Below are 12,382 nucleotides of genomic sequence, written 5' to 3'. Positions count from 1 at the left end.
ACAAAATGATCAGAGGTACAGATAGAGTGGACAGCCAGAGATTTTTTCCCAGGGTGGAGGCAGCTATTACGACGGGGCACAGTTTTAAAGTGAGTGGAGGTAGATATAGGGGAGACGTCAGAGGTAGGTTCTTCACTCAGAGAGTGATCGGGGTGTGGAATGTATTGCCGGAGACGTTAGTCGAGTTGGCCTCATTAGGGGCATTTAGGCGTCTATTAGACAGGCATATGGATGCTAGGGTAGGGGTGGACGTTAGATAGACCGGAGGTTTAGGGTAAAATTTCGGCACAACTTCGTTGGCCGAAGGGCCTGTGTTGTGCTGTACTGTTCTATGTTCTATGTACTTCTCTAATAGATATACTGGCTTGTCTCAGTACTTTCTTTTCTGTTCCTTTTCTGTGAACTTGGAGGTCTATTTCTTGAATACTCCTGCTCCTGAAAGGTTAGACATTCTCAGCATTTTGAATTCTTCGCATAATTCTACCTAAACGTTCCTGGTGATGAAGGTTCGCAAACTAAATTCTGAAACTTTTCTTTGAGTTGTTCTACACAACTTCCCTTTCTAAGAAAAAGTATTCTTGCATCGGCCCCCAGTCAAATCTTGTTCCAAGTGAATCAAAAAGGTTTCAAATTTAATTACCTTCAAGGATTTCATGATTTCTCTCTCTGGTTTGGAACCATTATCTAGTACAACAATGAGGACCCCTGGTGATGAAGGTTCGCAAACTAAATTCTGAAACTTTTCTTTGAGTTGTTCTACACAACTTCCCTTTCTAAGAAAAAGTATTCTTGTATCGGTCCCCAGTCAAATCTTGTCCCAAGTGAATCAAAAAGGTTTCAAATTCAATTACCTTCAAGGATTTCATGATTTCTCTCTCTGGTTTGGAACCATTATCTAGTACAACAATGAGGACCCCTTCACAAAAAGACCAAATCAAGTAAGACATCATGCTAAAGGAAAATACAATGGGTGCTGGAATTCTGCAACAAATGCAGAGAACGCTGGAGAAACCCAAGAGGTCAAGCAGCACCTGTGGAGAGAGAAACAATGTTAATGCTGCGAATCTGGTACGACATTTTTTTGTCAGTTCTTTAATTCTGAAGAATATTCATACCAGACTCGAAATGTTAACTGCGCTTCTCTCTTGAGAGATGCAACTAGACCTTCTGAGTTTTCCAAAATTCTCTATGTTTCTTTAAGCTATGACTCTGTTATCCAAACCCGACAAAACGGATGTTAATATATTTAAATAAAATTCCTTTCTCGATGCATCAGTTTATAAAACAGTTGATAAGTTATTCAAATTCTTACAACGTAAAAGCTGGTTATCGAGCAAACTGAACAAAGTCGCTGTGCATGTCTGCTTTTTATCTGTTGGCACATATCTTAGACAAAACAGAGAGCAACTGAAATTCAAAGGAGTCGATATAAATTCCGCCTGCCAGATATAAAGTTCAGTTACAAGCAGTATCATTAGTTTCAGAAAATGAGGTGTAAATTAATGGATCAAATTTGCTAGAATTACTAACTGTAACATTTCACTCCCGAAAGGTTGACTTAATCCTTGCATCACGCTTCAAGAAAATATTCACAAAATTGGAATTCCAGCGCTTAACTAGTTAATACTCAAGGAACTAACACGGATACATGCTAAAATATGTCCACACGTCAGAAATTACCCTGAACATGAATATTTTTACTGCTCTTAAAAGGGATCATTTAAAACAACGAGAAGCAGATTTCCACTACTGAGATACTGAATGAGGTTATGGACCAAAAAACTGAACTCTGTGTGTGTGTGAACGTGTGTGTTATTTTATGTGTTTCTATACATCCAGCGGAAGGTGAATAAGAAACAAGTGTTCATATCTCACTGAATATTCAGTAATTTGGACTAAAATTTGAAAGACCTTGAGAAGCCATACTTAACGCAAAGTGGGATATTTACATGTAAATGCACATTATTGAGATTCTATCACATCAGTGTTTATCAGAATCTGAACTATGATATCTATCCTTCAGCTACAATTGGTGAAGAGCTGCAGGATGTTCTACACAATTCATCTTCTGACTCTCTAATCATGCTCACTATCAACAATACACAATCCAGATTTATCAAAGAAACACGGCTTAAGTTGAACTGCAACAAAAATTTCAGCATCTGGGATGAAGAAAATAGCTTGATTTATATCTCGTCCTTTGGCTCCAAAACGTAATGCATTCACACCCAAAGCTCAATCTTGGAAGTGACATTATCAAGATTAACTGCAATAACTCAGCTAAGCTCTTTCAGACAACCGAACAAAATGGCAATCACACCGCCAGTAGAGTTGCACAGAAAATGGAAACTCTGCCAACTGTAGGTCCCTATCCTGATTGGACTGACATTGTTGTTCACTTACTGATGCTTGAACAAGATTCTGCAAGTGTCTTCCTCATGTGTTGGGTAAGTACCTGGCCTCAATGAAATGCAGTGGTCCATGAATTCAGATCACCATCACTAGTTTGGATTTTCAGTAATACTGGTGAAACCGGATGTCCACATATTATTGAACAAACAGAAAAAGAGTCACTGGATTAATCTCCTCACAGTCATTGTCTGGTAACACATTGATTACCAAGAAAGAATTAAGCAAAAGTGTCAGTCAGGAAGTTTCAGTAATATGGTTTTCGGAACAGTTATGATATTGGCCAATATATGTAGAAATGTATAAGTTCTGCATCAATATGTTTATACGAATCTTGAATGTGACAATTGACTGAAAATAGCAGTTCTTTTCTTACGTCACATCGCAGTCAAGTAACCCTTGCTATACGTACAATCTGAGAAAACTGCCTGGGTTTGTGTGAGTTCAATCTACGGTAAACACAGGATTGGCTTTTGGTTTACAGGCACCGACTTCACTGTTCGAGCAGAATCCTCTGCTCCCGTATGTAACAGAAAATCTGTCCTGCTGTTCAGATTAACATAATTGAGATATTTATAATGTAAAAGACATTTTCTGGAATAAGATGCAGAGCATCCAAGTGAAAAACCCCAGCCTGTGCATCAAATGCTAATTGCAATGTGCAATTGTCAAAATGTCAATATTTATTGCCCAATTGAACCCACTGTTATCTTTCTTCAGAATCTCGATATGTTGCTCTAATCTTGAGCTCCCTTCTGCTTCTTTTGTTTCTTATTTTTCACTTCAACTAATAAAATTTATTGGAGAAAGTTAAGTAACTCAATTGCGCAAACTAATCAGAAAATTGGAAAAGGACGGCTCTTTAAAACTTACATCACATAATAAAGAAATCAATTACAAGTTGTGTATTTGAGGATTTTGTAGAATGGGGCATAGACATTTCCAAGTTTGCATTAAGATGCAAAGTAAAAGTTCAAAATTAGATCATATGCGAGAAATTAATATTTTCAAATCATTAATTATGGCAGTGAACAATTTTAGCAGAGCGTGAAAAGGCCAGCAGGATGGATAGTCAAGTGACAGATGGAAATTAATGCAAAGAGTTGTCATGGGGACACATTTTGGCAGGCTGGAAAATGACTTGTAAGATAGAATTGAACGCTTTCACTTTTCAACTACTCACGTTTTGAATATGTGCACTGAGATAAAAAGGGTCTAACACTTCAAGAGCTCAGATGTATGAAATTGACACAAAACTTGGCAGAATAACCAAAAATGCAACTTAAAATTAAATTTGTAAATAGAGTTTATTAGGCCAGAAGCAGAAACGTTGTGATGATTGTTATCCGGTTCTGTTACGGCCGATAGAAAAGCATTGAATACAACTGAGGGCGATGCTGAGAAGGATTCTGGGAGGAATCGCCTCAAATACTGTAACTGAGGAGGAGAGCAGAACAACTTGTATCAACGAGCTGTGTGATAGCATACAACAGAGAGCACTGCTGCGGGGTATTCTGTACATGTGTCTATGATGCCAATTGATGACCCTGTGGTATGGTGGCACAGTGGCTCGGTGGTTAGCTCTACTGCCTGACAGCTCCAGGCACCGGGTCTCGATTCCACTCTCGAGGGACTTTCTGTTTGAAGTTTGCCCCTTCTCCCCGTGTCTGTGTGGGCTTCGTCCGGCTGCTCTGGTTACTTACCACTGTCCAAATATGTGCATGCTCGGTGAATTGGCCAATCTACGGTGCCCATAGTGTCCAGGGATGTGTAAGTAATGTGGATTAGCTATAGGAAAGGCAGGGATAGGGTAGGACGCTCTTTGGACAGTCGGTGTGGAATTGTTGGGCCAAATGGCCTGTTTCCACACTGTGAGCATTCTATGAATCAAGTGCAACACACAAATCACAAAGGGTGTCATGTTCCTTGAGGAGGTGCAAATGAGCAATACTCGAACACAAACAGGCTTGTGTTTTTGGACCGGTGAGCAATGGCAGGAATGGCAGTTCCATCACGTTTGCAAACATTAAAGCGAAATGTGCGCTTTTTGTATTCAGTCTGTACTCACCAGAACATGTCAGGGTGACATTGTTGTGTCCACTGCAATCCTGGTGAGTGTCTGAAGACCGAGGGCACCTCTGCAGCTGAGTCTCATTACCCGTACATTTAAAGACCTCGTTAACAATGAGCACAGGACTGCCTCCAGAAAGAGTAGATCTTGACACAGAGATGGCCACTCCACAATGAAGCTGTGCACAGACAACATTGGCATTTTTCAAATCCCAGTCAAGACCACACACTGTTTTCCAAGTGTCACCGAACTGGATCTCCAATCTGCCGGAGCATTGGGAATTTCCAGCCACCAACCTCGGAGCTCTGTGCTCTGAAAAAAAAAACATTGAATCATAAGAAATTGCATTAATTATAACTCACATTATTGACTGATGGACTTATTGACTGATTAATGGCAGATTTATCACATTCATGTGTGAAATGTTCCATCAATCTGTGTAGGGTTGATGCCCTGTCGCCCCCATTTATGTTAACCACCGATTCCTGATCCTCAGCTGGGCCGAGAGAAAGCAGCCTGCGGACAAATCACCCAACCAATTCGATTTTTACCTGAACAGATGACACCAGCATCATTGGCATGTGGACCGACGTAGTGATCCCATTGTACGGATGGACAGTCACGCAGAGCACGCTCGGTCCCATTGCACAAAACATTTCCTGTCACAATGGGTCCGGATCCTAGTCCAAATTGACTCCCGCCCGGCGCAGAGACGGCAGTCCCACAGTCCAGCTCCCGACACAAAGCAGTAGCATCCGGCAGGTCCCAGTTATAATCATGCACAGTCCCCCATAGCCCCTTGTAATGAACCTCCACTCGGCCAGCGCAAGGACTGCCCCCATTCACAAGTCTTAGACTCGCTGTCTCTGTAAAACACAGGAATAGCAACGAAGGTTCACAAAGTATAAACATGAAAACTCCCATCACAGCCCACTTCCCCGTTCGCTATGAATGGCTGTGAGGGTATGGTGCAAATATCTTCTTCCAAAAATATCACTCAGAAGATGGACTGTATCTGTTGAAAGGGTAAGGGACGTTTTATTAAGAGGAGCTCACTCAAAGAGAGCGAGGCACAGAGAAATATTTCCACAGAAACAATACTCTAATCGAGAAACGTGAGAAGATTATCATTATTCATTCATGGACGTGGGCGTCGTTGCCTGGGCCAGCATTTATTACCCTGTCCCCTGTTGCCCCCTTGAGAAGGTGGTGGTGAGCTGGCTTCGTGAACCGCTGCAGGTCATGTGCTGCATGTGGATGCATAAACATTTTCGGGAGGGAATTCCAGGATTCTGACCAAGCAATATATTTCCAAGACAGGATAGTGAATGTTTTTGAAGGGGAAATGGCAGCTGGTGGTTATCCCGTGTATCTGCTGCTCTTTTCCTTCTCGATGGAAGTGGTCAGGTGTTTAGCAGATGCCGACTCAGGAGCTTTCGTGAATTTCTGCAGCGCATCTTGTGGATAGTACATACTGCTGCTGCGAGGCGTCGGTGGTGGAAGGAGTCGATGTGGGGCCAAGCAAGTGGGCTGCTTTGTCTTGATTGATGTTGAGGTTTTTGAGTTTGGTTGGATCTTCACCCATTCAGGCAACTGTTCAGAAAATACTTGAAATTCAGGAAAAGTGAGAGGACCGCGTCAAGAATGGTCTGCTTTCCATCGTGTTCAGCACTGACTGGCGAGAAAACACGAAGGACCCAACCCTGGGATCATAATACAATGAGACGGTACATCCGTCCAGCACAGCCAGAAACGTCATGGGATGCATGATCACGCGACCATGATGTCAATGTTCAATAGTGAGTGAAATTATTTAAATGAGTTTCCGACAGCAGCACTGTGTGTTCAGTTGATCTTTTAAACCCTCCTTATTCATCGTCTCTCGATCTGAGAACAGCAGTATGAGTGGAAGCTGATCCTTCACTCTCTCCTCTCCAGAAACCCTCACACGTTCTCTCATGAACTGAGGACTTTAGCGTGAGTTGGAGCTGATCGTTCCCACTCTCCTCTCCACGAACCCTCAATTATTGACTCACGACCTGAGAAGACCAGTGTGAGTGGAGATTACTGCTCACACTCTCTTTCCCAGGAACTCTGGAAATAGCGATCTTCAGGAGTACGGCATCCCCCTTCAGTTATGTCCACAGAGCTGGTTAACACATGAACATTAATGCACGCACATTAACACCACAACATGGTGTTCGAACAGACACACCAGAATATAGGGATTCTACTCCATATGATAATGACATACACTTACCTGTGCTCTCGGCCTGAGTGTCGACAAGTCTGCCTGAAACACAAGGATAAAAATAAAGGGTCAGGAATTAATGCAACACTTCGAAATAAATTCAAAATGTTCAAATGAACTGGGGATAAAAATTGCCATTACTTAGCAAGATAAACAGTATCTCGAAATGTGAAATCATCATTTTAAGCAATGCATATACATCAGGAAATGTGACTTCTCCACAAATAAATATGGACATATCTTTTTCCGAAATCGAACAAAATTGATTTCAAATCGACAGTCGCACTGCCAAACCAAAGTACTGGGACCTTGGTGAGGGACATTATGTTCCATGTGTTGGCATTGTGGAGGTTTCACAAAATTACTCATTGTTCTGCTCAGTCCTGCACTGCCGACTTACTCAACATAATTATGATCCCTGTACAGAGCATAAATATTTCCCAGTGGAAACAAAGCAAGGAGCCCCATTAAAACAATGCAGGAGTTTAAGAGATAGTAGGAACTGCCGATGCTGGAGAATCTGAGATAACAGGGTGTAGAACTGGATGAACACAGCAGGCCAAGCAACATCAGAGGAGCAGGAAAGGTGACGGTTCGGGTCGAGACCCTTCTTTCCAGAGAAAGTAAGAACTGCCGATGCTGGAGAATCTGAGATAACACAGTGCAGAGCTGGATGAACACAGCAGGCCAAGCAACATCAGAGGAGCAGGAAAGGTGACGTTTCGGGTCGAGACCCTTCTTTACAGAGATAGTAGGAACTGCCGATGCTGGAGAATCTGACATAACACGGTGCAGAGCTGGATGAACACAGCAGGCCAAGCAGCATCAAAGGAGCAGGAAGGCTGACGTTTCGGTCCTGGACCCTTCTTCAGAAGTGTAAGTGTCAAAAAATAATTCCAGTTGTCAAAACAAAGGAAGAACATCTTTCATTCGAAGGGGCCTTTGCTACCACTTTGAACAAACTGCTCAATTAGTTCCAGCTCCTTTCCTCATTGCCCTCAATATGTCACTTTTGGATTATTTATTACCCAAGTCCAACTGCACCGGAAACAGATTGATAACGAACCCGTTTTAGATTTTTAAAAAGTTTCAAGTGCATTCTGAGTTTGCCCTGTTCATGATGTTCATTGATAACATATTGCACTCCTACCCAAATGATGTAGGAATCAAAACACATATTCAATTTAAATTCAGTTGAAATTTCTCCGATTGCGTGACAAACTTTAATGAATTTTTATTTCCTGCAAATTCTTTCCCATGCAACTTTTAAATAATGTATAAATGTATAATTGGTTGTTTTCAGTCTCAGAATAATTTTACTTCTATTCTCACTCATTAAGCCAAGACGGACCGTGTGTCAGATGTGTTCACAGATGGACACTCAGTGCTGGCCTGGGATTCATTCAGTTTCTGCTGTAGAGATTCTCTTTCTTCCCCTTTATTCATTTACAGGATGAGGGCATCGTTGGCCAGGCAGCATTTATTGCCCATCACTAATTGCCCAGAGCGCAGTTAAGAATCAGCCACATTGCTGTGGGTCTGGAGTCATGTATCGGTCAGCCTGGTAAGGGTATCAGATTTCCTTCCTTGACGAATATTAACGAACCAGATTTTTTTTTTCTGTCAATCGACGAGGGATTCATGGTCATCAATGGGCTGTTGTCAAGTGGCAGGATTCGAATCGGGGTCTCCAGAACATTAACTCGGCCTCTAGGTTGACATTCCACCGATAATACCACAACGCCATCGCCTCCCCATCTGTAATAACCTGCATTCATCGACTTGACCCATCGTTTTAGCTTTTTCTCATGTGTGGGCAATGTCCCTTCAAGTCAATGCTGAATATTTGTTGTTTTTTTTTTTATTTTACAGAATGTGATTCGTCGTGGAAAATGAACAACGAAAATCTAAGATAATGTCTTGGAGGATGGTGCATGCACTGGGATATTGTCTTTCTTCATCCAATAAAATTTGAGTCTTTTCTCTTTCTCAGCTTGCACATTTTCACTTCATTAGACCACTCACCACTCACTGCCTCTTCTCCTAAATACTGCTGAACAATTAAACACTGTTGTGAGAATTTGAAAGGATTGTTTCCTACAATGTTCGCATACAGGCCAAGATACTTAAAATTGCAAGAGTTTTGTTGATTTAGCAGAAAAAATAATGGATACTAACAATGTTAAATATCTTTTGAAACTCTCTGCACAATATTGCTCAAGATAGGATGTTGATCTCAATGTGATATATCAGACTTTTGATATTCGTCTCTAACTGGGCAGTTTTCTCAAACAAAAAATCCACGTCAGATCAGTGGCATTAATTATGAACATAGTAACTGATGGAGCACTGTTACAAACTAAGACTATTCAAAACATTTTGCTTCTGATTCTAAACTGGATATTATTAGAGAATAATTATGATTGCTTTGGAACATGCATGCACATTTGTGCAGTTTTTAAAATTTTCTATCTGACATGATAATTGGTTTGCAAAGTAGCAGAGGACATAATTTTCAATGTGGAAAGAACTGAGAATCGGTAGAATCGCTGGGTTCTACAGATTTCACTCCGAAATATTCTATTCTACACAGATTGATACCTAAATCAAGCTGAATCAGTGTAACAAGAAACATGGCAAGTTCATTTCCAGTCTGCTTCAGCTACACATGGGATACAGGATTTTTTTTTAAAAATTGTATGCTTATTAAATTTAATAATATAATCACACTTTGATTGAAATCTATATAACTGAATTAAATGTCAATCATGACTGGAATATAAAGAAACAAATTACTGACATTGACAGAAATGCAGAAAAGCTGTCACTTTTGAATATGAATTAACATGGAACATAAATTAAGTAAAAATTCAGGAATTATCAAATTTATTCACGTCTTGTATAATGTGATTTTCGTCATTAATTAAAGTGAAAACATGTCGAATGGATTTTGAATTGTACCCACTTAGTAGAATAATATCAAAGATAAAGATTCAAGTCACAATAAAAAAGAAAAACAATGAGTTGAACATTTCTACTTTGAAGCGTTTCTCCCAACTGTTTCTTCGTGAAAGTGTACATTTATCACAGAGCAATAGTGTGACAAGGAGTCAGTTGTTCGTAACTGTGGCACGAGGTGAATAGTAAAATGGTTTGTGCAACTTCCGAGATTATATATCATGCACTTCTCCAACTCTTTAAAAGAAAACCTTATGAACATAATGAAAAAAGTTATTCCCCATCACGTCAGTTGTCATCTGATCCAAGTGAAGTGAACCCAAAAGGTTTCAAATAAAATTGAAATTCCAAGTGAACTCAAAATTTTACAAATTAAATTACCTCCAAGGATTTCATGATTTCTCTGTTTTGTTTGTAACTATTTTCTTGTACAACAATATAACCCCCTTCACAAAAATAGTTCGAAACAAGTAAGACACCTGACGAAAGGAAAAAAAATGCTCTGGCGGATAGAAATCTGAAACAAATACAGAGAACGCTCAAGAAACACAACAGGGCTCGCAGGGCCTGTGGAGAGAGAAACAATGTTGATGTTGCGAGTCTGGCATGACACTTTTCTGTCTGTTTTTCAGTTCTGAAGAATACTCAAACCAGATTCTACATATTAACTGTGCTTCTATCTTTATGGATGCTGCTGAATCTGCTGAGTATTTTACCAAAATACTTTGCGTTTCTTTAAGGTACGACTCAGTTATCCAAACTCGACAAAATTGATGTTCGTGTATTTGAATAAAATTCCTTTCGCCATTCGTCAAAAAGTTTTTGAAATGGTTTTTAACTTATTCAAAATTCTACAATGTGAAACGCAGCTATTGAGCAAAGTGGATAAAGTTGCTGTGCGAGTCATTTTTTTTCTTATCTACTGCCACATATCTTAGACACAACAGAGGGCAACTGAAAATCAAACGACACAATATAAATTCAGCCTGCTACATATATGTTCAGTTACGACCAGTGTAATTCGTTCCAGCAAATTGGGTGGAAATTAATGGACCAAATATACTTGCATTAGTAACTCTGTGCCAGACATTTCACTCTCAAAAGGCTGACTTAACCCCGGCAATGCGCTTCAGGAAAATAATTCACAAAATTAGGGATTCCAGCACTTAAATAGCTACCACTCACGGAACTACCACGGATAAATGCAAAAAGGATCAACACATCAGTAATTACCCTGACCACGATTATGTTAACTGCAATTGGCAGGGATCAATTAAAAAAACGTTAAGCAGGTTTCCAGAATTGAAAAACTGAATGAAGTTATGAAACAAAAACTACCTCTCTCTCTCTCTCTCTCACTCTCTCTCTCCATTTGTGTGACATTGTTGTTCATCAACTGATGCTCAAACAAGATTCTGTCATTCTCCTCCTCACTTAATGTGGATGTACCTAGCCTCAAAGAAAATTATGTTTTCCTGAATTCAGGCCACCACCAGACTAAACCAGATGTCTCCATATTTTTGAACAAACACAAATGGAGTCGCAGGATTAGTCTCCTCATATTAACTGTATCGTAACCCATTCATCATTAAGAATAAATTGAGTGAAAATTCCAGTCAGGCTGTTTCAGTTTTCGGAACAATTGTATTATTAACTAATATCTATAGAAACATATCAGTTCTGCACCAAAATGTTTATACGAATTGTGAATGCAGGACAAGTGACGTAAAATAACACTCCTATTACTTACATGACACCACAGTCAAGCAACCCTTGCTATAAGCACAACCTGAGAGAAATGTCTGTGTTTGTGTGAGCTCAATCGATGGTAAACACGGCATTGACTCGTGTTTTACAGACACTCAGTTCACTGTTCGCTCAGAATCCTCTGCACCCGAATGTAACAGAAAACGCATCCAGTTTGTTTCAATTTTCTGAACAAGATCGAAAGTTTCTTTATTGTTTGCTTACCTTAAGCGTTAACACAATGGGCGAAATGAAAATCAAATCAAGACAAGACGATTTCACTGCCTGAAAATTTCTGTTAAAACGATTTCTAAGTCTGGCACAACCCTCACTCGAGAATGGGGAACATTTTTAAAATCGATTTGAATTTTCATAGCTTGAATATTGCCTGAAAAATGATATTATTGTCAGTCGTGCCCCAGTTTACAGCAGTCTTGCCCCGACACAGAAAGCCAATTCTTCAAACACGTTTCCAGCAATGTCAGCAACAACTCAACGCTGAATGAACAGCGCCATAATAAGGGTAGTTTATACACATCTGTTCGTGTCCACGATACTCTGCTGGAAAAGGAGAGGATGGATCCTGTCGGGATCATCCCTGAGCAGACAGTCCAAGTCATTTCACAGGATTCCTCATCGCTAGAAGTTTCCAAAGAGCGCAAAGGCAACGTTTGCTGTGACTGAGAAAGTCACTAAATGTCAGATTCTTCATGGACGCCTGGACTCAGTGCGCCAATCCACGCTGCGCTGGAAGCACTGCATGGCATTTGGAGTGGGATGTGTTTGTTCGTGGTAGAGAGTCACAAATATCCTCAGGAATGTGTCTTTGAAAATGATGCCTGCAGAAAGATACACTGACATTTTTCAGTGCCCATCCAAAGGAGCTCCGTGACACAGGACTCTGTTCTCTGCAGTCTGTTCCCCAGGACACACACTGACACAAACAT

The 12,382-nt window shown here is 40.4% G+C and overlaps 2 protein-coding genes across 2 annotated transcripts in view; both read right to left on the bottom strand.

Moving 5' to 3' along the window:
* sdr39u1 (short chain dehydrogenase/reductase family 39U, member 1) overlaps positions 1–4,132 on the bottom strand; it is a 6,724-nt gene extending 2,592 nt beyond the window's left edge. The window contains exon 1 of the mRNA XM_048619054.1: positions 4,113–4,132. Within this exon, the coding sequence (XP_048475011.1) occupies positions 4,113–4,132 (20 nt within the window). The remainder of the gene's footprint in view (positions 1–4,112) is intronic.
* Positions 4,133–4,289: 157 nt separating this feature from the next.
* LOC109937859 (deleted in malignant brain tumors 1 protein-like) overlaps positions 4,290–12,382 on the bottom strand; it is a 49,618-nt gene continuing 41,525 nt past the window's right edge. The window contains exons 7-9 of the mRNA XM_048619053.1: positions 6,741–6,773; positions 5,032–5,346; positions 4,290–4,792 (exon numbers count right to left, since the gene is read on the bottom strand). Of these exons, the coding sequence (XP_048475010.1) occupies positions 4,290–4,792; positions 5,032–5,346; positions 6,741–6,773 (851 nt within the window). The remainder of the gene's footprint in view (positions 4,793–5,031; positions 5,347–6,740; positions 6,774–12,382) is intronic.

This window comes from Rhincodon typus, chromosome 42 (assembly GCF_021869965.1).
Source record: "Rhincodon typus isolate 14 chromosome 42, sRhiTyp1.1, whole genome shotgun sequence".
NCBI lineage: Eukaryota > Metazoa > Chordata > Chondrichthyes > Orectolobiformes > Rhincodontidae > Rhincodon > Rhincodon typus.
This window is presented reverse-complemented; position numbering and strand designations above follow the sequence as displayed.